Source organism: Nilaparvata lugens, chromosome 4, assembly GCF_014356525.2.
Source record: "Nilaparvata lugens isolate BPH chromosome 4, ASM1435652v1, whole genome shotgun sequence".
Taxonomy (NCBI): Eukaryota; Metazoa; Arthropoda; class Insecta; order Hemiptera; family Delphacidae; genus Nilaparvata; species Nilaparvata lugens.
Window position 1 is genome coordinate 10,462,748 of NC_052507.1, and position 24,017 is coordinate 10,486,764.

Genomic DNA, 24,017 nt, shown 5'->3' on the forward strand with positions numbered 1-24,017 from the left:
CCAATAAATAGATCATATAAATCAATTGAAAAATTACTTTATTTTTGCATAAGTATTCCAAGTTATGCATAGTTCGGTAATATTCAACTCGTGGGTATCAATAACATAAGTGAAAACTCAATCTTCTCCTTTGGCTGTGCCTTATCCCATTTAAATGGGGTCGGCATTCCTTTCTCTTAGTCTGCCTCTCCACAAAGCCCTATCCAATGCTTCCTCTCTCCTCCAACCACTTTCCCGCAAGTCAGCCGCTATTCTATCTCCCCACCTCATCCTAGGTCTACCTCGTCCTCTCACACCATCCAAAACCAAATCCTGCACTCTTCGTTCAACATAATCCTCCTCCCGTCGCTGTACATGCCCAAACCACCTCATCCTTGTCTCCTGCATTTTCTTTCCCAGTGGTCCAACTTTTACAGTGCCTCTAATCAATTCATTTTTTGTGAAAAATCAATATTAATATAAAATTATATATAAAACAATTTCCCTTATTTTCTAGTTCGGAAACCCGGTGACGTGGATAATGACAGTGAAACTGTCACATTCAAACCTGCCATGTCACATCAAGTATTCAGTCAGAGGTAAGTTATATTAATACTACAAACTATCAATTCATACCAATGTATTTCATTATTTCAGTAGAAGAGTGTACAGTTTTTGAAAAATTTTGTTAGGCAATATTATTATAATCAAGAAAAAAATTATCAGTCTCCGCTCAAGTATACAGTATTAACATTATACGAGAATCTTTCCAGGCAACTGTTATCCTTCTATTCTACTTCGTTTGATTTAGAATATTAAGGTGGAATGAAAGAGTTGTTGGAGGAATTCACCACCTTACCCATTTCACCTTAATTTGTAAAAATTCCACATCTCTGTTTCTAGTGTAGCCTAAAAAATATTAATCTATATAAATAAAAATCAAGCCTCAAATTTTGACATTCACTAACTTTTTTATGTGTGCACCGAATTTGATGATTTTTTTAGGTGTGTACGTTATGCTCAGGACCAGGTTTATGGCCTATCAAATTTATAATCCGACTTCAGGACTCTTTCCTACGGTCCTACAAAGTTTACATGTAATCCTAATGGGAGAAGATTTGTGAGCTGGCCTCACACAGAAATAAAAATCAGCTGTTATAATCATTGCGTCATACAACAACCGTCGGTAGATAGTAGACAAGAGTGTGTGCTGCTCCATAACTGCCCATGTATTTTATTCTGAACGCCCCGACTAGAAAAAAAAAATGACTGAACAGTGTGTAACCATCCAGCAGTGCGGCCTCAGGTTAAAGACTTACATGCTCTAAAGATATTGCTTTGTTTCAAATAATTGCGCTGTCTTCGGTGTTCAGAATTAATTGATTTTTTTAATTATTTATTTTGCATTTGGAAAATTATATAAAGAAAAAGCCACATCGCGCCTCCTCAGGTTTGCATTCAGCCAAAGTTTGTCATGAGATTAAACTATTTGGCGGAACGAAGTTCGCCGGGCCAGCTAGTTAAGAATATTTTCAAATTCATTCTTCATCACTCTTGATGATGATTTACCTTTTTATTTGATAAATTTGTTATTAAATAATTAACAAAACACCAAAGTTCACATTGATAGGCCTATCAATACTATCACTATTATATGGGTACTACACTACTTGTTCGGAACTAATCACATGTATTTTTATCTAGTTGAAGTGTCATATAATATGCCGTATAAACCCCTCTGTTGCCTGACTATTATTGTGTGGTTAGGGCGGTAACGGAAGGGGAAGATGCACAAGCATAACAGAACTTAGGCCCGGTTGCACAAAAGCCGGTTGAATTTTAACCGTGATTAACTTTACGAGAACCAATCAGAGAAGACTTTTTTGAAAAGATGGATTCTCTGATTGGTTCTCATGGAATTAATCACGGTTGGAATTTAACCGGCACTTAGACGAGTAAACTTCGGTGCTCGTTATATCTTAACATCTATCGTGCATATCGTTCAAAATTACAATATTTGACGGTTGAACTCAGTGTCGTGTCGTGTCGTGATCCATGAGCCACTAGTGTCGTCAAGGGTTCCATTGCACAGTCTTGGCAGTAAGAATAAGACCAGTGAAGTATTCCTTGAACGCACGTCTTGGTTGATTGGCGTCGGAAGGCTTTGTACTGATCTTGTGAGCTCTTGTTAAACAATGTAAAAATTCAATTTTCATCACACCTAATGGAAATAAAAGTGTTAATTAATGTCTTGAAACTCAGTGAAGGCAATGTACGCTATGGGTTTTTTAGTTTCTCTCATTGATTTTAATTTAATCAACGAATCTATGTTTCATAACCTAATTGGTATAAGCCTCGTGGTAAGATTTCTCATCTACATATAAAATGATTCTGGTATTATCAGTATCCTTCTCAATATTAAAGTTTATTTTAGATAATAAAAATTATGATTCAGTTGCTTGTCATGATCGAGCCCATGTATGATAATGTTGGCAACATAATGCCGTAATATATTGATGTTTTGCCTCCATTTACAGTTGTTCAGTTCTTATGTTCATTTTCCTCAACGTTAGTAGACAGAACTGTCTACTAACTTTGCATTTTCCTTACTAAAAAATCTGGTGTTGTGCACTCACACAACTTTCCTTGCCGTTATTAAAATTGATCACCTGACGCTAGTGTTCACGCGCATCTCAAGTCTACTATTCAAAGATCTCAGCCAGCTGGTGACAGGACAATAACGCTGGAGACACACGAGGTCAGCTATCTCTTCATAGTGGATGATTATTTAATAGAATCAACAGTTGCCAACCGTTTGCAATAGAATAATCACATTTCCCAAATTTTAAGTTTATTTTCAATTTTAGGTGAAATGTTACTGGACATCAATTGAAGAGATTTTCATGTTGAATCTTTTCCACTTGAATTTTTTTGTTTAAATTATATCTTAAGCCTGATAATTGAGAATCTAAAATCAAACTTTGCATAGATGGGGCGGAACTCCTGAAATTTTTACAGATGTAGGACTTGTAGCAGTTGATAGAGCTTATCAATTACTATTCTAGGTATGAATTTGATCAAAATCGTTGGTGCCGTTTTCAAGAAAATCGCGAAAAACCTTTTTTTGACAACATTTTCGCCATTTCAGCCGCCATTTTGAATTGCATTTGATCGAAATTGTTCGTGTCGGATCATTATAGTGTAAGGAGCTTAAGTTCCAAATTTCAACTCATTCCGTTGATTGGGAGATGAGATATCGTGTACGCAGACGTACATACACTCATATACACACACTCACACACATACAGACCAATACCCAAAAACCACTTTTTTGACTCAGGGGACCTTGAAACGTATAGAAATTTGGAAATTGGCGTACCTTAATTTTTTTCGGAAAGCAATACTTTCCTTACCTATGGTAATAGGGCAAGGAAAGTAATAGAGAACGTGATTGATAAATTTAAGATGAAATTAAGTAAATTTTATTGGAAGACCGATGTTTTATCCATTAGGGCACAGGATAAAATTTTCAAGGGGCCCAATTGCCCCTGGTAATAATATCACCGTTACACCTCAATCCTGTACCTGAATTTGACATAGTTTGAGTTGATTTTAATTGAGTAGAGTGAAAAATTGTAACTTGTAACAAATCAGTGAAAATATTTGGGTTTCAATTACTGACTGTACATGAATTTGACATCCTCTTTGTTGATTCCAATTGGTTCTGTTTGGTTTCAGCGAGAATATATTCGGCTACAAAGACTTGAAAGTGAAGCTGTATTACACGGCAGCCTGGCTCACCACCTATGTTGGCATCGAATACTCCGAACAAATCGATCCTGAAGATTTTGATGGCGTTGAGGTGAGTTGTAAGGGTGAACACTTGGAGTGCCGACTCCTCTCAATGTAATCTTAATTTATTAGATTGAAAATCGCCTCCCTGTGGTTCGGAACCCATCTAAAGCTGCAGGTCCATTCATCCGTGTCATCACCCAAGTTAGAATGTTGAGCCACCTCATGTACAGTACGGGTCCTGTAGCTTTGCCTATCGGCGGAGGGCCACTGGACTACAATACTACCCGTTCAAAAACATCAAACATTATATATATATAGTAGGTATTGATACTACCCATTCAAAAACATCGAACATTTTTCATAAGCAACAGATGCTCTTTCGTATCTTCTCAAAAGCAACGTGTTGCATCACTACCTCCGTAAACAAAGCCGTAGTGCATTTTTGTTACGTCAGCACAGGTAGGGCTCCTACACTAATAAAAAATTAGTTGATTTCAGCTGATCTATATCAGCTAGTGTTTTTATTGGTGTAGGAGCCCTACCTGTGCTGACGTCACACGAATGCACTATGGCTTTGTTTACTGAGGTAGTGGTTGCATCCGAAAATATGCAAAAGAAGCTTTTAGAGTTACATCCTTTTAACCCTACAGAGACACACTTACTTTATGCTAACACAGTAGACACACTGGGGTGTTGAACACACCAATTTAATTTTGCATTTTTCTTTGAAAAATATGAAAAAAAAAACAAGTACTTAGCCCATACTTCATCATTTCTTAATCTTTTTTGTTCCAAGTGCATACAGAAATCAAAAGTAAAGCACTGCTTATCAATATTTATACTAATTTTAGAAGTACGTATGTTCCGCCCAAAGTGTTGGAGCTCCTAATCCGGTTTGAACGAATGGCTTGATCATTGCCAATGACAACTTCATCAAAAACTCACGTCTCTTCATTTTATTGTTTTGAATCTCAAGTTGTAGAGAATCATAGCATTTATTACAATATGATCCATCATCCCATACCACATTCGTAGTGACAATACAAGTAAATCTTTGTAATAAAAGTGTTTGATAAAAGTCCTACGTAAAAGACACTCTGGGGTGTTAGACACCCCAAACAAAGAACAAGATGAGCTGGTGACCTTGTAGAATGCTATTACTGACTGGAAGTGGTTGAGAGTAGTTGACAATACTACAAACCTAATTCAGACTGGGCATAAATTCCCATCTGTTTGATATTGTCAACTCTCTCAGTCATGAAGAATCTCTGTGTGTAGGGAGCTTCCTCCATTCAAGGATCTAGGGAATATGGAGCCTATGTTATTGCAAAAGTAGGAATACCACCCCGCGAACCATACCTTACCTATATGCCGTTTCAAAGTCACGGAGACAAAGCTACGGGACGCCTACTGTAGTCCTTAGACCAGTTATAGAATGGACACGCCCCATTGTATATTCATACTGAAAGTCGATGAAGCCAACATCTACTGCCATATCGCCCCATCGTGACGTCAGCATCGGACAGAAAACTTTTCTGTAGAGTTTGTTTAGCCTACATTGTTTTCCATATCAGATTATGTCCATTTTCATAATAATCATTTACTTTCATCTGAAATAGACACAATCTGCTATGGAAAACAATGTAAACAAACTACAGAAAAGTTTTCTATCCGATGATGACGTCACGATGGGGCGATATGGCAGTAGATGTTGGCTTCAGGGGCTGGACTTCCCAGCGTGTCTATTCTATAACTGGTCTAAGCTGTAGTCACCTGATTGAATGCTGCCTTGCTCCAGCATGCACGAGACAGGACCTTTAAATTTTTGATGAAAAAGCTGTTGAAACAGTGGGTTATTAGGTATTCAAACATTGGCATATAGAATCACCTGACACACGAACGAATGTATCACACACGCACAAGCCTAAAGCTCATTTGGGCATCACACTCAGAAAAAATTGAACTCCTCTCATCACATTTTACATAGATTTTTTTTGTAATTGAGTCACAATATGTTGGGTGTGGATTTGTTTTGTAGAGGAGGATGTCCAGTTGAGCGGTATGCTTGTGCGTATTTAATGAGAGGGATTGATTGATTGAGTTCTTTATTTATGTAGATTGCAATATATACTGACTTATACAATAGCTGGAGGGAGTGTGGTTAGACGAGCTTAATGTGAAGGCCCTGCTGTACGCCGACGACCTAGTACTATTCGCCACAACGCCAAAAGCTTTACAAAGGATGATAGATAATTTGAGCGAATATTCCGATAGATGGGGATTAGAGATCAATACTGAGAAGTCTAAAATTATGGTATTCAGGAGAGGGGGTCGCTTGGCTAGTCATGAGAAATGGTTTTTGAATGGGAATAGTATTGAGGTGGTTAATAGGTATAAGTACCTGGGTGTCATACTCACGCCGAAGCTGTCGTTTTCAGAGCATGTGAAAGAACGTGTATCTGTCGCTAAGTTCGCAATTAATGGAGTCTGGAGACGTTTTATTGTAAAAAATGAGATTGGAATGAAAGCGAAATGGAAGGTGTATGAAGCTGTAATGAAGGCGGTGGCGGTGTATGGTGCACAGGTATGGGGATACAGGAATTGTGACGTGCTGGAATCTTTACCTAGATTTTTCGCGAAAAAGATGCTATCATTGCCCAACACCCAACTATATATTGCAGATGGAACTTGACATGGAACCAGCATTTCTAAAAGTTTTTAAGATGCATGTTGAATATATGTTCAAGGCACTAAATATGGCTGGAAATAGATTGCCGAGGAAACTGGCTGAAAGAATAAAAGAGCATAAGACTTCTTGGTTTAAGGAATGGATGCGTTTGGATGTGAAGTATGGATGTAGGTTGGCAGGATGTGTGATTGATAATAGAATTGAATGGAAGCGTGAGTTCGAATGTATGTATGAGAAAATGAAAGAAGAAAATGTTATGTGTAGTTTTTAAAGTGCGGCTTCGGCACAATTTCATGATACTTATATCCTATTGGACAAGGAAAGAGGTAAAAGTTATTTGAATTTAAATTTGGATAAGAAGACAGTGGGTTTCATCTTCAAGGCACGTGGAGCTCTTTTAAATTTAAATTTTGGGCACGGGAGGGAAGAATCTCAATGGCTCTGCTGTATGTGTAATTTGAGGCAAAGAGAAGACATAAAGCATTTCCTAGGAGTATGTCCTGTTTTAGTGGGGTTACGTAAAATGTTTCTGGGGAAGAATGTATTAAATGATATAGAGATGATGGAGTGGTTAAATGGAAAAGAGTGGAGTCTCTTAGCGCGATATGTGGAAAGGGCAGTTAGTATTAGAAATGAAATGATTAGGGAGTTTAATTATTAAATATAAAAAGGAAAATTACTGAGGCATTATAGTAGTATTTATTTCATTTTGTTCAGCTTCATTGATGTATTTGTTCTTTATGTAGCAGGTTCTTTATTTATTTTTTTTTCTTTATTTTTTTCTTTGTTTGGTTCCAATGATAATTGTTTTCACAAAATTTCGAATTTCTTTTGTTTTTGTAGAATGAGCCTACCAACTCTGGCAGACAACCTTTATGGTTATGTCAAGTTTTTTGTCTCATGTTTTTTATTTAGCACAATCATTATCTTAATTATATAATTTTTAATTGTTTATTTTGTAACATGATTGTAGTCTTATTATTTTTATTTATATTGAATAAAGGCATTTTCTATCTATCTATCTATCTATCTATCTATCTTATACAATAGCTTACAATACAGCAAAGTGTTTGATGAATCTACATAATATAAACTAGGAAAATAATTATTGAACTGTTTATGATATGAAAAATCAATTTGGAATAATTATATGGATAATATTGTATTGCATCAACATATAATACTAATAATAATATCGTGTGACCTAGCTGGATCAGGTCTGGTGTCAGAGTTTTCAGGTCGCAACTGATCAATTTAAAAAGCATCAACATAAATTGGCGGAACTTTGGACATATCAATGTCCATTCTCCGGAAAGAATATTCAAAATATCCTTCCCAGTAACTCTACCAAAATACATATACTATGGATCAGAGATGATGAGAGATAAAAATACAAATGGCCGGTTTCCGAGCTCCGGATTTGGCTAAGTTCTAGACTTTAAACAGCTGGAGTCAGAAAATTGGCTTTCCGAAACGGGGCGTACTCGTAGTCATTGTCTTAGTCACGTTTGAATTAAATTTCAAAAAACAAGAAAATTGAACACAAAATAAAATAGAGAGAAAATAGTGTAAAGTTTCAATTTTTTTTAATTATTTAGAAATGTTTAATTTCGTTAAGGAAACACGTTTCCAATTATAGAAATGAGAAAATAAAAAACGGCGACTTCTGTTATAAAAACTGCGACTACGCCCCGTTTTGGAAAGCTCATTTTCTCACTCCAGCTGTTTAAAGTCTAGAACTTAGCTAAATCCCGAGCTCGGAAACCGGCCCTTAAAGTTCCAGGTTGTTTCTCCACCGGGGAACAGTTTTGAAGCACATAATGAGGAGTGAATGTCAGTGATTATTTTTAGTTAAGCTGGCCTCAGTTGCTGAGGATGGTGCCCAAGTGAGCCCTTGGATTGTGCGTGGCTATGAGAGGGTTAATAACAAGAGATCAACGGGCCTATAGTTTTAAGTGGGTTTGTTGGTAGAGCTGCCACAGTGAGTTAGATGGATGGATGGCCATTGGAAGTGTAGTAAAAGTATTTGGGAAAATATTTCAGTGTGTAATTGAAGATTTCAAGTGACACATAACCTAGCTACATTTGGACTGTTGTATAAATTAGAATTGGAACCGTTTTGAGCTTATAAGCCTGTGGTACTTTTCTGTAAGTTGTGTAATTCTGAATGATTAAATAAATAAATATCTACCATTCATAGAAATAATTGACCGAGCGAAGTGAGGTCTAAGATTCAAGTCGACGGTTTGGCATTTCTCTTAATGTTTATATGTTGCGCATTTACGGCGATGCACCAGGTATGTTTCTTTTTCAATTGCGCGTCGACGTATATACAAGGTTTTTGGAAATTTTGCATTTCAAGGATAATATAAAAGGAAAAAGGAGCCTCCTTCATACGCCAATATTAGAGTAAAAATCAGGCTATAGAATTATTCATCATAAATCAGCTGACAAGTGATTACAGAGATGTGTGGAGAAGCCAGTCTATTGCTGTATTTCCATAAGGTCTATAGTTTCAATCAGGTACTTGTGGATGAGAATACTGCGTGAGGTCTACTGTTCACAGAACTACTTGTATATACCTGATGTCTATACTACTTATAGTGCGAGTCCTTGTGAGTCGGTGTACTTAAATAGATACATCCTGAATATCCTGCAATATTCATGCAGAACTGTTATAAAATTGAGTTTTCTTTTGTTTCAGGCTGATAATATCATGGAAAAGCTATCAAAGATTCTACAGCCCGGGTTTCTGACGAATATTGATACGTTTGTAGCTTCGCTGGATAAGGAGCCAAGTTTTGAGCCTTATGGGGAACTCAAGCACAGTTTCAAAGTCACCAATCGTGGTAATAATTTTTATACAATTAACAATTCGATAATCATTCATTGAAAAACTTACAACATACTTTCAAGTTATTCAACCACTTGTGTCTTACATCATCATATTTCTTTTACTACAATATTGTAATTGAACAATAATATTTTTTTACTCGTAATTTTAATAATGTTATAACTTATATACAGAGTAAACTTCAATGTTCTCTACTTTATTCGTCCTATCGTAAAAATCGTAAGAAGTAGCCTATAACAAACAATTTCAAACCGAGTTAACTGAAAAAATATTGCTCTTCCATTCACAAGTAGCCTAACATATATTAATGTATTAATATATTTAGATCTATTTATCCATTGATTTGTTGAATCATCAAGTCAGCACAATAGGAAACTAAGTACAGTCTAAAACTCTTTTCTAATATTTTTATCAATAATCCCCCACATTTCTATTATAATTCTTATCAATTTCACTGGACTATACATTACTGAACGAACTATCAAGCACTAGACTATTTACTTTATCAATTCTTAATTTCTCAAGCTGAAAAATATCGAATAAAACACCAAGTTGAAAACAAAAGTATACTTACATTCAACTGTATTTCACTATATTTTTTTATTTTTATTATTGTTATATTTTACTTTATAGTAATTAAAGTTAATATATTTCTTGATTAAGCTCACGAACGGACTCATGTCTTGTGAGCTTTACATTCTCTTGTACTTTGATTTTTTGTATTTATACATTGAACATGTCAATTTGATATTTTTGTAATATTGTACAAGGAATGAATAAATTTGAATTTGAAAAGGAGAATTTTTTGAAAACACTCAATCAAATCAATTTTATTTTCTTTAAAGAATAGACGAAAAACAAAATTGATACAGTGATAGGAAATACAATAGTAATAGAACTTACTTTCCAATAAGTTTAGATTACTGTCAGAAAACACTTGATGGCGGTCAACTGATTTTTATTTTAACAGACTTGTGAATATTGTTGTCAACTGATGAAATCTTGAACTGGACTTTCAATTTTCTCGCCCAATATTATAAAATGTATTGTTTCATGTTGATATTCATTATGCATTGTATCAATCTCTGGTACCGGTAATAATAAATAAATAGAATTATAGTACCTTTTAAATACAAGAAATTATAAATACAAAATTAGCCCTGAATTCATACATTTTAAAAAATACCGGTAATAAATATTATTCGATGAAATCTGAATGGAAATTTTTGTTGATTACAGAAACCAACAAAGAACGTACGTATGAAATCTACTATTGCAGCACGCTTATGACGAAGTTCATAAACTACCATGAGAGACTGCAGACATTCTTGTTGTGGTACATTGATGGCGCCAGTTTCATTGATGTTGATGATTCAAAATGGCAGTTCTTTGTGGTGTAAGTACTCAATATTTCAAATAAAACTAGTATCATACCATCAGTTTTTTCTAGTATAACTCTTCAATATTTCAATAAAAAACCTGTATCTTCTACGGTCATTGAGATATTCATGATCAATTATGATGTATGTAGAAACAAGGGTCTTACAACTTGAAAATGCCGTATTTGTTCCATACTTACATGAGAATGCCGTATTTGACGGATACGTAGATGGAGAGTTTTTTCTGAAATACGACATTTCTTGTTATGTAGGGTCAGTGCTGGTTTTGTATTTTCTAGTTAAAGCAAAGTGCTCAAGGCGTTAGGTGTTATGATAGATTCATGCCTGTCATGGGGAGGCGCACATTGATTTTTTGTCAGTTGAACTCTCTAAAGGCCTGTATATGCTTCGCAGACTATGTATAACTGTTGATAGGCCTGTGCTGATGAATATCTATTACGCACACATTCAGAGTCTATTATTCACTCATTCGGAGAACTATGCTTTGGGCTAATAGTGTTAAAACCAATTCAATCTTTGTCCTTCAGAAGAGGGCTATTAGAATCATATTATGTAATTTGCCTTTCAATGCTCATTGTAGACCACATTTCATAGAACTTGGATTGTTGACATTGTCATCACTGTAAGTTTTTAATATTTTATGTTATGTACAAGAAAATTTGGATAAATGTGATACAAACCAACACCATAATTTAAATACACGAAATAGACATAGACTTAAAATTCCGCAATATAGCCATTTCAAATATCAGATAAACTGGCACTTCATGTCAATAAAATTATATAACTCCACACCAGACAATTTAAAGTTACTAGCATTCACTCAATTTTAAAAATAAAATTAAATATGTATTAGGTAATGAATGTTTGTACACAGTAAATGATTTCTTTTCAATAAACTGGGTACCAATTCTCTCATGATATAATGAGTAATTTGTTATCTATGTTTTACATGACTTGTTAATTTTATTTTTGTATTTTTAAGACTGACTAATGAATAATAGTGATTTAAAATGATGTATTTTGACGAAGTCGATGTATTTTTTGTAAATATTGAATGACTAATAAAATTTTATTCTATTCTATTCAATAGCCTTTTATACTATAGTCAACCGTACGAAAATAAGCCGATGGTAATTTGAATTAGCTGTGGACAACTTTGATCTACTAAACATTTTGATTGGCAACGTTTCACTCATCTGTTCCAATTTCATCGGTTCTTTTTCCATAGGACTATTTTCGTGCGGTTGACTATAGCAAACATGGCATTTGACAGGGTAACAAATCATCATCATCATCTTCACTTTAGGGATTAGGTTTATTAATTAACCTGTTCCGGTACCCAACTCTTTCTTGGCCTCCCTACATCTCTTTTTCCAGTAGGTCTATAGTTTTGGATTTCAAGGGGCATTCTATCCAAATGACTGCACCAGTTACGTCTACTTTGTATAATTGTTTCATGCAGAGGAGCAACCGATTAAACATGTCTCATATCAGTATTTCTGATTCTATCAATTCCTCACAACTAATCCTCTTAAAAACTCTGTATCTACACATTTAACCAACAAAGTCGATAAAATATCATACAATATAATTCATATTTTTCATTTCTAATTGTATAGAAACTATTTCAGCATTTCAAAAAAGCAATATGACCATAAAAAATCTATGGAGAAGTTTTAAAAGTTAGCCAAGCTAGCTGTAGACTTTAATGGATGTTATCTCAGCTTTCAACCAACAAACTCAATAAAATAGCATACAGTATATTTAGGTTAATTGACCTAGCGAAGTGAGGTCTAAGATTCAAGTCGACGGTATGGCATTTCTCTTGTTTAAATGTTTATATGTTGCGCATTTACGGCGAAACGCGGTAATAGATTTTCATGAAATTTGACAGGTATGTTCCTTTTTAAATTGCGCGTCGACGTATATACAAGGTTTTTGGAAATTTTGCATTTTAAGGATAATAATAAAAGGAAAAAGGAGCCTCCTTCATACGCCAATATAATATAAGAGTAAAAATCTGGTGTGGCGCACTCACACAACTTTCCTTGCCGTTATGAAAATTGATCACTGACGCCAGTGTTCCCGCGCATCTCAAGTCTACTATTCAAATATTTGAGCCAGCTGGTGACAGGGCAATAACGCTGGATACACACGAGGTCTGCTATCTCTTCATAGTGAATCATTTAATAGAATCAATAGTTGCCAACAGTTTGCAATTGGATAATCACATTTTCTCGAATTTCGAGCTTATTTTTAATTTTAGGTGAAAATGTTACTGAACATTAATTGTAGAGATTCTCATGCTCAATCTATTCAACTAGAAATTTTCTGTTTAAATTGTATATGAAGCCTGATAATTGAGAATCTAAAATCAAACTTTGCATAGATGGGGCGGAGCTCCTAAAATTTTTACAGATATGGGACTTGTGGCAGCTGATAGAGTTTATCGATGACTATTTCAGGTATAACTTTAATCAAAATCGTTGGAGCCGTTTTCGAGAAAATCGCAAAAACCCTGTTTTTGACAACATTTTCGCCATTTAAGCCGCCATCTTGAATCGCATTTGATCGAAATTGTTCGTTTCGGATCCTTATATTGTAAGGACCTTACGTTCCAAATTTCAAGTCATTCCGTTAATTGGGAGATGAGATATCGTGTACACATACACTCATACACACACACACACACACACACACACACACACACACACACACACACACACACACACACACACACAACACACACACACACACACACACACACACACAACACACACACACACACACACACACATACACATACATACATACATACATACATACATACATACATACATACAGACCAATACCCAAAAAACACTTTTTTGGACTCAGGGGACCTTGAAACGTATAGAAATTTAGAAATTGGGGTACCTTAATTTTTTTCGGAAAGCAATACTTTCCTTACCTATGGTAATAGGGCGAGGAAAGTAAAAATCAGACTATAGAATTATTCATAAATGATTACACAGATGTTTGGAGAAGCCGGTCTATTGCTGTATTTCCATAAGGTCTATAGTTTCAATCAGGTACTTGTGGATGAGAATACTGTGTGAGGTCTACTGTTCTCAGAACTTCTAGTATTTTGCATCTCAAATTGCATAGAACCTATTACATTTCAAAGAAGCAATATGATCATATAAAATCAATGGAAAAGTTCAAAAAATTTAACCAAGGTAGCTGTAGACTCAGATGGATGTTATCTCAGTTTTGAAGAAAGTTTACATACGGCCTTCTTTCTTAGGTTAGGTTGGGTTAGGAGTGGCAGAGGTAGCTTCAAACTTGAGAATGCAGCCTACTATGTTCTGTTAAAAAGTGTGATAGTTTTATTTTAATTGATCTGCTTTGTTGTTGCCAGGTAAGAGAAGTACGTAAGCTCGGGTCTATGTTGTTGATGTTAGAAGTGTGATAGTTTTATTTGAATTGAATTGCTTTGTACCTTCAAAATAACTTTTGTTCTTATACAAATTATAAGTGTCTGGTTTATTTTTTATGCTGGGACTCCTATATAGGCCTTTGTCTCGGGAGTACCTAATTATTTCCTTTCAGATGTTTGTGTGTGTAGAAGTAATACAGTATTTTGTTTTAGTTTTTTCACGACACTGGCTATGTACATACTTTTGTATCACTTAACTATTCATACAGTGTAATTAATATTATTTTATATAATATTGTTTCTACTTTCCTTGCCCTATTACCATAGGTATTGCTTTCCGAAAAAAAATTAAGGTACCCCAATTTCTAAATTTCTATACTTTTCAAGGTCCCCTGAGTCCAAAAAAATGGTTTTTGGATATTGGTCTGTATGTGTGTGTGTGTGTGTGTGTGTGTATGAGTGTATGTGCGTCTGGGTACATATCTCATCTCCCAATTAACGGAATGACTTGAAATTTGGAACTTAAGGTCCTTACACTATAAGGATCCGACACGAACAATTTCGATCAAATGCAATTCAAGATGGCGGCTAAAATGGCGAAAATGTTGTCAAAAACAGGGTTTTTCGCGATTTTCTCAAAAACGGCTCCAATGATTTTGATTAAATTCATACCTGAAATAGTCATTGATAAGCTCTATCAACTGCCACAAGTCCCATATCTGTAAAGTTTCCAGGAGCTCCGCCCCATCTGTGCTGTGCAAAGTTTGATTTTAGATTCCCAATTATAAGGCTTCAGATACAATTTAAACAAAAAAAATCAAGTGGAAAACATTGAGCATGAAAATCTCTACAGTTAATGTTCAGTAACATTTTTACCTAAAATTTAAAATAAGCTCGAAATTCGAGAAAATGTTATTATTTCAATCGCAAACAGTTGATTCTATTAAGTCATTCACTATGAAGAGATAGAAGACTTCGTGTGTATCCAGCGTTATTGTCCTGTCACCAGCTGGCTTGGATCTTTGAATAGTAGACTTGAAATGCGCGTAAACACTAGCGTCAGGTGATAAATTTTTATAACGACAAGGAAAGTTTTGTGAGTGCGCCACACCAGATTTTTTGTTCTTTTGTACACCTCTTAATGGAATTAAAAATTATTATTATTAATTACTTTTATTTCTTTGTTGTTGCCAGATACGAGAAGTATATGAACTCTGGCCAGCCTATGTACAGTGTGGCCGGTTACACTACGGTGTACGAGTATTACGCCTACCCAACCCACGTGAGGCCACGCATCAGTCAGGTACTCGTGTTGCCGCCGCATCAGAAGCAGGGCATCTGCACACATCTCATCAACACCATCTACGATCACTACAAGGGTGACGCTACTGTGCTCGACATTACCGGTACATATTCATTACACACGCCTTCATTACACACCAAGCGTATTCATTACACACGCCTATGTTCAAAAATTAAATAGTTTAAGCATAGCCTCCTCTAATACAAGGCCCCGGCCTATGCGATATTGCAACGTCGCAGTATAGAATCTAATACATGATTGGTGAAAAAGATTTTTAAAAATACCAGCTGATCTTTTTCACCAATCATGTATTAGATTCTATACTGCCCTACACTGCGACGTTGCAATATCGTAGGCCGGGGCCTTGTTTCGTCACAGACAAAATATACTGGCCGACAAATGTTGACCTGGACGTGCATGGCACGCTCCGTGGTTGGCCGGTGACGGAACGGTCTAATGGGTGTATTACATATCAAATGATGCAAAGAATATTTTTTTTGCATGTGTCGGTACGGGCACGGTCATGGTATGATACGTTCTAGTGGGTACGAACCTTTAGAGGTGGCTATGCTTAAAGCCATTACACACCAAGCGTAGCGTAGCTAGAAATGCATATTCGGAAGACATAGCCGTCTTATCTCCCAATGTTAAATCCACGCGACACTGGTGTGAAATGGACACATTGATTTACATTAGTAGATATCGGCTACATTTTCCAAAGACATATTTGTTTAAAGGTCTAAGTTATAGGCTACTACCTTTAGCTTATACTACGGGTCATGGGATACGAAATACATATTTGAAGCATCATCACATCTGAACTACCAATCTGATTAACTTGAAATTTAATATAAAAATTATGAAATTACCGAGGATGATTATATGCCTTTTTCAATCAATTGATACCAATTTTATATTTTAATATAATTTATTTATTTAAAAGAACATTATTTATTATAAAACTAATTTATTTAAATTAGCCTACGCAAGAGAGAAGACCTATAACATCGTCAAATCGCTCAGCATATTAATGGCAATGGAATATATTACTAATTAATTTCAATCTCAATGAATAAAACTGATTTATTTTAATTGCCAGAAATAGCCTACGTTAAAGAAAAGTCCTGTCAAATCATCCATACCCCAGGCAATTCAGATAGCTGAAAAAATTATCTGAGATTTTTCAACTTTGAATTGAGATTTTCCATGTAGTTTTGATAAAATAATGAGCAATTATTATATATTTTTTATATATCGATTTTTCGTTTGCAAATTTTCGCAGTTGTCCAGGCCGCTCAGGTTCGGTGTCAGAGTTTTCAGATCGCACCTGATCAATTTCAGGGCATTTGGTGTGGTTCTATATCTGGTCTAAGGTTTCTAATTATCAGAAATAGAATATGTCCTGTATTATCATCAGAATCAGAATCTGTCCTGTATAATCATCAGAAACAAAATGTGTCCTGTATTTTGTTTTCTTTGATGAGCAACTTTGAAGTATACTTTCCGTTATAGTATTATCAAAAAGCACAGGTCAATTCTTGCATACTAAGTAATCAATACTAATAGGATAATACTGTCCTGTTGATTTTTAGCATGGAACTATAAAACTATGATGCAATTTTAATTTGTGTTTTTCACAAATCCTTGAGGAGCATGTTGATATAATTATCAAGTTATTTTTCTAAATGAAAATTATTACGTTTGAAATTTATCTACTCTACTCGATAGAAATAGAGTTCCTGCCTTGGCTTTTTTGACTTCTGGATTCCAGAACTTCGTAACTTTACTTTAAATTCTTTCAAACCTCAATCATTGGTGAACGATGAGACAGTCTATTGCGTTTTTATTCACTTACTGCTAGTTCTATCTATTAATTACTTCAATTTATTACTTCTACACTATCCACACTTGTTTAGTCACTTGGCATTACTCCAATAATAGAGCCGTTGTTTTAATTTGTTTTGTGTTGTTTTGGCTGCAGTTGAAGACCCTACTGAGGAGTTCCAGACGGTGCGGGACTTTGTGGACGCGTGTAGATGTGCCGCTCTGCCCGCCTTCCGGCCCGACTGCCTGCAGCAGGGCTTCTCCGAGCTAATGGCGCAGCAGGCCAGGGAGTCCTCCAGAATTAACAAGGTCAGCTGCTTTTCAAGGTCAATGATATCTCAACAGCGAGAATTCTGCGCATGCGTCATGATAAGGGTTAAGGATAATGTAACAAACTGATGAAAACTTATAGTAGACCTTTATAGCTGACCTTTCAAATGAAAAGATTGAAAACAGTGAAAATCTTTTCACTCACAAAGAGAGGCCGATCATTGTATTGTTTTTGCTAACCTAATTGACCGAAAGAAGTGAGGTCTAAGATTCAAGTCGACGGTTTGGCATTTCTCTTAATGTTTAAATGTTTATATGTTGCATGTTTACGGCGAAACGCGGTAATAGATTTTCATGAAATTTGACAGGTATTATGTTCCTTTTTTAATTGCCCGTCGACGTATATACAAGGTTTTTGGAAATTTTGCATTTCAAGGATAATATAATAAAAGGAAAAAGAAGCCTCCTTCATACGCCAATATTAGAGTAAAAATCAGACTATAGAATTATTCATCATAAATCAGCTGACAAGTGATTACACAGATGTGTGGAGAAGCCAGTCTATTGCCGTATTTCTAAGGTCTACAGATACAATCAGGTACTTGTGGATGAGAATACTGCGTGAGGTCTACTGTTCACAGAACTACTAGTAAATAATTTGACTAATGTGCTAAAATGTCTGCCCCACAAAGAATCCGGATAGCCTTTTTCTGCACCAGCTGTATATCTTTAACCTCAGAGGCACAAGGTGATTTTGTGACTTAGTGCCGGTTCCACAAAAGCCTACTAAATTTTAATCATGGTTAAATGTCACTAGAACCAAACAGAGACGACCTTTTTGAAGAGTAGGCTTCTCTGATTGGCTCTCTTGGTATTTAATCATGAAAACAAATTCAACAGACTTTTGTGCAACTGGGCCATAGAACTTCGAATCAAACGCGTGTATTAAAATTCCCAGTACAACTTGTCTCATCTCATTCCATTCAGAAGCTAACAAACCATCCAATCGATCGAGCTCACAAAATAACTACCGTAACACAAACTGTTCAAGGCTTCATTTTTACTCCGTCGCAATAAGTTCGGAGAAATTAGGGAAAGGATGGGGGTTTGGTTTTTGTGAGTAATCATGCTTGTAACATTCAGAATTATTCGATCATTTTAGAATTCAGAATCAGGAATTTTGTCATTGTAGATGAAAAAACGCCCTCTTTGAGTGATGAAGGGTAGAGAGATATTTATTAAGAATGATGACTGTTTAAAACTAATCCCACTATAACCCTTGGACTACCAAATAGGGTCTATGTAGCTTGTCCCGTGAAATACCAAATAACGAATTTTACCATTGGGATAATATGTCCCAATACAAAAAATCTGGTGTGGCGCACTCACACAACTTTCCTTGCCGTTATGAAATTGATCACCTGACGCTAGTGTTCACGCACATCTCGAGTCTACTTATAAACAAAGATCTGAGCCAGCTGGTGACAGGACAATAACGCTGGAGACATACGAGGTCTGCTATCTCTTCATAGTGAATCATTTAATAGAATCAACAGTTGCCAACAGTTTGCAATTGGATAATCACATTTTCTCGAATTTCGAGTTTATTTTCAATTTTAGGGGAAAATGTTACTTAACATTGATTGTAGAGATTGTCATGCTCAATCTTTTCCACTCGAAATTTTTTGTTTTAATTGTATCTGAAGCCTGATAATTGGGAACCTAAAATCAAACTTTGCATAGATGGGGCGGAGCTCCTGAAATTTTTACAGATATGGTACTTGTGGCAGTTGATAGAGCTTATCAATGACTATTCTAAAAAAACCGCGAAAACCCCTGTTTTTGACAACATTTTCTTCATTTTAGCCGCCATCTTGAATTGCATTTGATCGAAATTGTTCGTGTCGGATCCTTATAGGGGAAGGACCTTAAGTTCTGAATTTCAAGTCATTCCGTTAATTGGGAGATGAGATATCGTGTACACAGACACACATACACTCATACACACACATACATATATATACGTTATACTATGTATATATATATATATATATATATATATATATTATATATATATATATATATATATATATAATATATATATATATATAGACCAATACCCAAAAATCCTTTTTTGGACTCAGGGGACCTTGAAACGTATAGAAATTTAGAAATTGGGGTACCTTAATTTTTTTCGGAAAGCAATACTTTCCTTACCTATGGTAATAGGGCAAGGAAAGTAAAAACACGATAAAGAATAGAATTTAGTAAATAGCTTTGCAATTTCAATTTCACATGTTATTATTGACATTATATGATGTTATTTACTTACTTTCAACTCAAAATGACACTGCATATCACATTAGAACAGCTTCATTCAGCATCTGACATATGCATGCATGAGAGCATATAACCACAATATAACCTCAATTCACAATAATATGGCGATCAGATAGTTCTAAACAGCTGATGTATTTTACAGAATAGACCCTAGACTACGGCTGGGATTCATTACTGTGTAGTTTAGATGATCTATTCACCCACTGGGATTCGATGAACTTCTATTGGGACATATTGTTCCAGTTGTAGTCTGAGGTTGGTCATTTCTGCTGGGACATATTGTCCAGTTGGTAGTCTAAGGGATAAGAACGAACAAAATCTACTTGCTTTCTTATTGGTTATACGAAGGTCATTTGAATACAATTCTATAATCTAATTTCAATTTATTAATACTGTTTCCACTTCTCATTTTTACAGAAACAAGCTCGTAGAGTGTATGAAATTCTGAGGCTGAAAGAGACCAACATGAATGATAAAATGGATTACCAAAACTACAGAATAAATGTGAAGCGGAGACTGAACATACCATTCCAGGTGAGATAAACATTGCATTTTTTAAACCTAACAAAGTTAACTACTATTTTTTCTTTTATACGTTTTGGCTGATTGTGTAATTTATTAACGCATGATTGATCTGACTCTGGAAAAAGATGGATATTCTAAAAGAATTTATTGAAAGAGTTTGAAAAAAGGAATGACAGTGACTGTAAACTAATATTTATTTTCATTTACAAGCTCTAAATTGCAATAATACAACATTGTACCTTTCTATTTATTCATCCACTTGTTTCAAAACGTTCATTAACTTCCCTACTTACAAAAAATCTATTGTTTTATAACAAAAAACTTATCTTCAAGTGTACTGTAAATATTTTATATTATTATAACGACATTACTTTATGAATATATTGCTAAAATATATATTAAATATATTTTTTGTAATCGATTGGAGATGTAAATGTTTATGACTTCCCACAATGCCAGACCTCGTTTTTTTATTGTTAATTATTGCTATTTTTATTGCTATATTAGACTTATGGGAATCCCATTCCTGTGAGATCTGTTGTAATTGATTGATGTTTTAGTATATATTTCAATCACTTCTTTACAAAATCAACTACTGGAAGAAAACAAGTATTCTTCTCGCTTCTTATCCACTTTTATTATTGATCTACATTAAACACTTTCTGTAACTTTTGAACAATTTTCAATCTTAAAAATATTTCAAATTCAAACCTCTTTATTTGAAAAGCATACCAGTTAACATGTTTTGCTCCTTATTATAGGCCTATCATTCAACACTTTTAGTGTTTTCATGCTGTCTGACAATATTTGTGACCAATAAAATATGTATTTATTTATTCAAATCGACTTTAGGCTCAGTTTTATAGCTTTAGGCACAGTGGCAGAAAAGTCTGTTGAATTTTAACGATGATTAAATGACGAGAAATTATACGAGAACCAATCAGAGAAGCAGAAAACTTCCTTTAATTAGCATTTTGAAGATCACAGTTAAAATTCAACAGACTTTTGTGCAAACGGACTTTAGTCTGTTGAATATTGTGCAACTGGACTTAAGTCTGTTGAATTTTGACGGTGATTAAATGATTGTTAAATATTATTCTATTATTTTATAAAGGCGACTTTCTAGAAGTCTAGTCTTTTAAGCCTAGGTGATGATGATGGGATGAATTATAATACAATGAAGGTAGAGTTATCAATGAATAAAAATTATAGGTTATGCTATCCACTTGAATTGATTACGAGAACCAATCAGAAAAGCAGAAATTGTCTACAATTGGGACTTGATCACAGTTGAAATTCGACAACCTTTTGTGGAACAAGCCCCTAATCTATTAAATCTTGTAACTTTTTTATTTCTGATTATATAAATTTGATCGTTATTATGATTTCAGAAAGAGCAAGCTTACTTCAATAAAATGAGCAAAGCACTGAAACCTGAAGAACTGCAGTCAGCTGTTTCGCTCAACAGTATTGGCCAGCGCACCGAGAAATTGGAAAAATTGTACAAGGAGCTGGAAGAACAGTATTTGCTAGTACTGAAACGTATTAAAAGAGAAGCTGTTCTGTAGAAGGATGTGCGAAAACCCATCGAAATTTGTTCGAAAATGAAATATCAAACAAGTGTTCTTATAAGATAAAAGACAATTTTAAAGTGCTGCTGATGAAAATTTAATTTGAATTAAGTGAAATTGAATTTTCAAGCACATTTCCTCATTTATTGTTAATCGTTTAAAACTGATACTTTAATACTGCTATTAATTCAGATTGAGTATGTGTTAATAAAGTACAAACGCGAGTGTTTTATAAAAATATTGGAGAGAATAATAATTTTTGTGTGGCTCTGATTCGAATTAGAGTCAAATTTTTGTAAAACTGAAAGTTGATTATGTAATTTTATAGCACTGCTTTGAACTACAGCTAGATCTACATCTAGATTATCAATTAGATGAAATCTAGTGGTTAAATCAATCATATTTAATCACAAATATCCTACATTTATATAATATGCTGATACAAATTATTAGATTCAAATATACATGTAGGTCTAAAGAATCTAGTTTTATAACTGTTGCTACCTGTACACGTATTAAATACATAAAAATAAATAATCAAACATGTTTGTGATTAAAATCAACTTAATGCTTACACTAGTAGAAAACCTTGTTACTTTTTATGTTAATGTTTTGCATCAAATCCCACTGTATGTTGAGTTAATAAAAACAATTTTCCACAATATTTTTCCTGTGATTGCGCAAAGAGAAGAGATTGCATAATGCTATGTTTCTCTATGGATTAAGTTTCTTGCTGTTTCCGAAAAGAAAATCAACCGGTGATTTTATCAGTACATAATTGAATAAGTTTTAGTGTTATTCCATAGTTTTATTATTGTCTCAAACCACTTTATGTTGAGTTGTCAATAAAAGTATTTTTTCACGATATTTTTGTGTTTCATTTGTTTGATTCATCTTGTTAGCGTGAGGCGTGTGAGTTTTGGGGTTTTCAATTTTTGTGGGTGAATCATTGTAAATTATTCCAAATCACAAGCAATGAGTGTATATCAGTAATTGATACTCACTTTTCTTTTTAGGGCTGCTGAATATTATTATTAAAATGAAATAAATGTTATCATATTAAGTACACTTTATTTCAACCCAACACAACTAGTTTCATCTCTTCAAGAGTCATTCTTAAGTGTCAAAATGGCTCTTGAGTTGAAACCAGTTGTTTTGTAATTCAATAAAAGAGTACTTGATAACTTCTATTGTGTTTCATCAGCAATTGAGTATATTCTATTATTTAGTAACTCATGCTGTAAAAATTATGTAATATACCTGTTAACTTCTTGTTATCACTACAAGTTCTTGCTTCTATAGCAAGAACTTGGTATGGTTATACAAGGTATGAATTGGAAAAATCTGATGTGGCGCACTCACACAACTTTTCTTGCCGTTATGAAAACTAGTGTTCATGCGCATCTGAAGTCTACTATTCATTGAAACGTATAGAAATTTGGAAATTGGGGTACCTTAATTTTTTTCGGAAAGCAATACTTTCCTTACCTATAGTAAGTAATAGGGCAAGGAAGGTAAAAATTATATAATATACTTGTTAACTTCTAGTTATCACTACAAGATACACTTACTGTATAGCTTCTATAGCAAGAACTTAAGTATGGGCAAACAAGGTATGAATTGGAAAAATCTGTTGTGGCGTACTCACACAACTTTTCTTGCCGTTATGAAAACACCTGACGTTAGTGCTCACGCGCATCTGAAGTCTACTAAAGATCTGAGCCAGCTGGTGACAGGTCAATAACACTGGAGACTCACGAGGTCTCCTATCTCTTCATAATGAATGGTTTAATCGAATCAACAGTTTTCAATTGAATAATCACATTTTCTCGAATTTTGAGCTTATTTTCATTGATTGTAGAGATTTTCATGCTCAACCTTTTCCACTTGAATTTTTTGTTTTAATTGTATCTGAAGCCACATAATTGGGAATCTAAAATCAAACTTTGCATAGATGCTGCTGAAATTTTTACAGATATGGGACTTGTGGCAGTTGATAGAGCTTATCAATGACAATAAGTTATAAGTTTGATCAAAATCGTTGGA

The 24,017-nt window shown here is 34.6% G+C and overlaps 1 protein-coding gene across 1 annotated transcript; it reads left to right on the plus strand.

Moving 5' to 3' along the window:
* Window positions 1–502: 502 nt before the first annotated feature.
* On the plus strand, window positions 503–22,838 carry LOC111049465 (histone acetyltransferase type B catalytic subunit). Its single transcript, XM_039426618.1, has 8 exons — window positions 503–578; window positions 3,718–3,841; window positions 9,168–9,312; window positions 10,557–10,713; window positions 15,333–15,544; window positions 17,423–17,574; window positions 20,293–20,409; window positions 21,792–22,838. The coding sequence occupies exons 1-8, from the start codon at window positions 553–555 to the stop codon at window positions 21,966–21,968; spliced, it is 1,110 nt and encodes a 369-aa protein (XP_039282552.1). The 5' UTR covers window positions 503–552; the 3' UTR covers window positions 21,969–22,838.
* Window positions 22,839–24,017: the final 1,179 nt, after the last annotated feature.

Bases quoted from the DNA above. Each gene is read 5' to 3' on its own strand.
- LOC111049465 (XM_039426618.1), top strand. From the start codon at position 553: ATGTCACATCAAGTATTCAGTCAGAG. The intron at 9,313-10,556 runs GTAATAATTTTT...TGTTGATTACAG, and splicing joins TTTCAAAGTCACCAATCGTG to AAACCAACAAAGAACGTACG. The intron at 17,575-20,292 runs GTCAGCTGCTTT...TCATTTTTACAG, and splicing joins AGTCCTCCAGAATTAACAAG to AAACAAGCTCGTAGAGTGTA.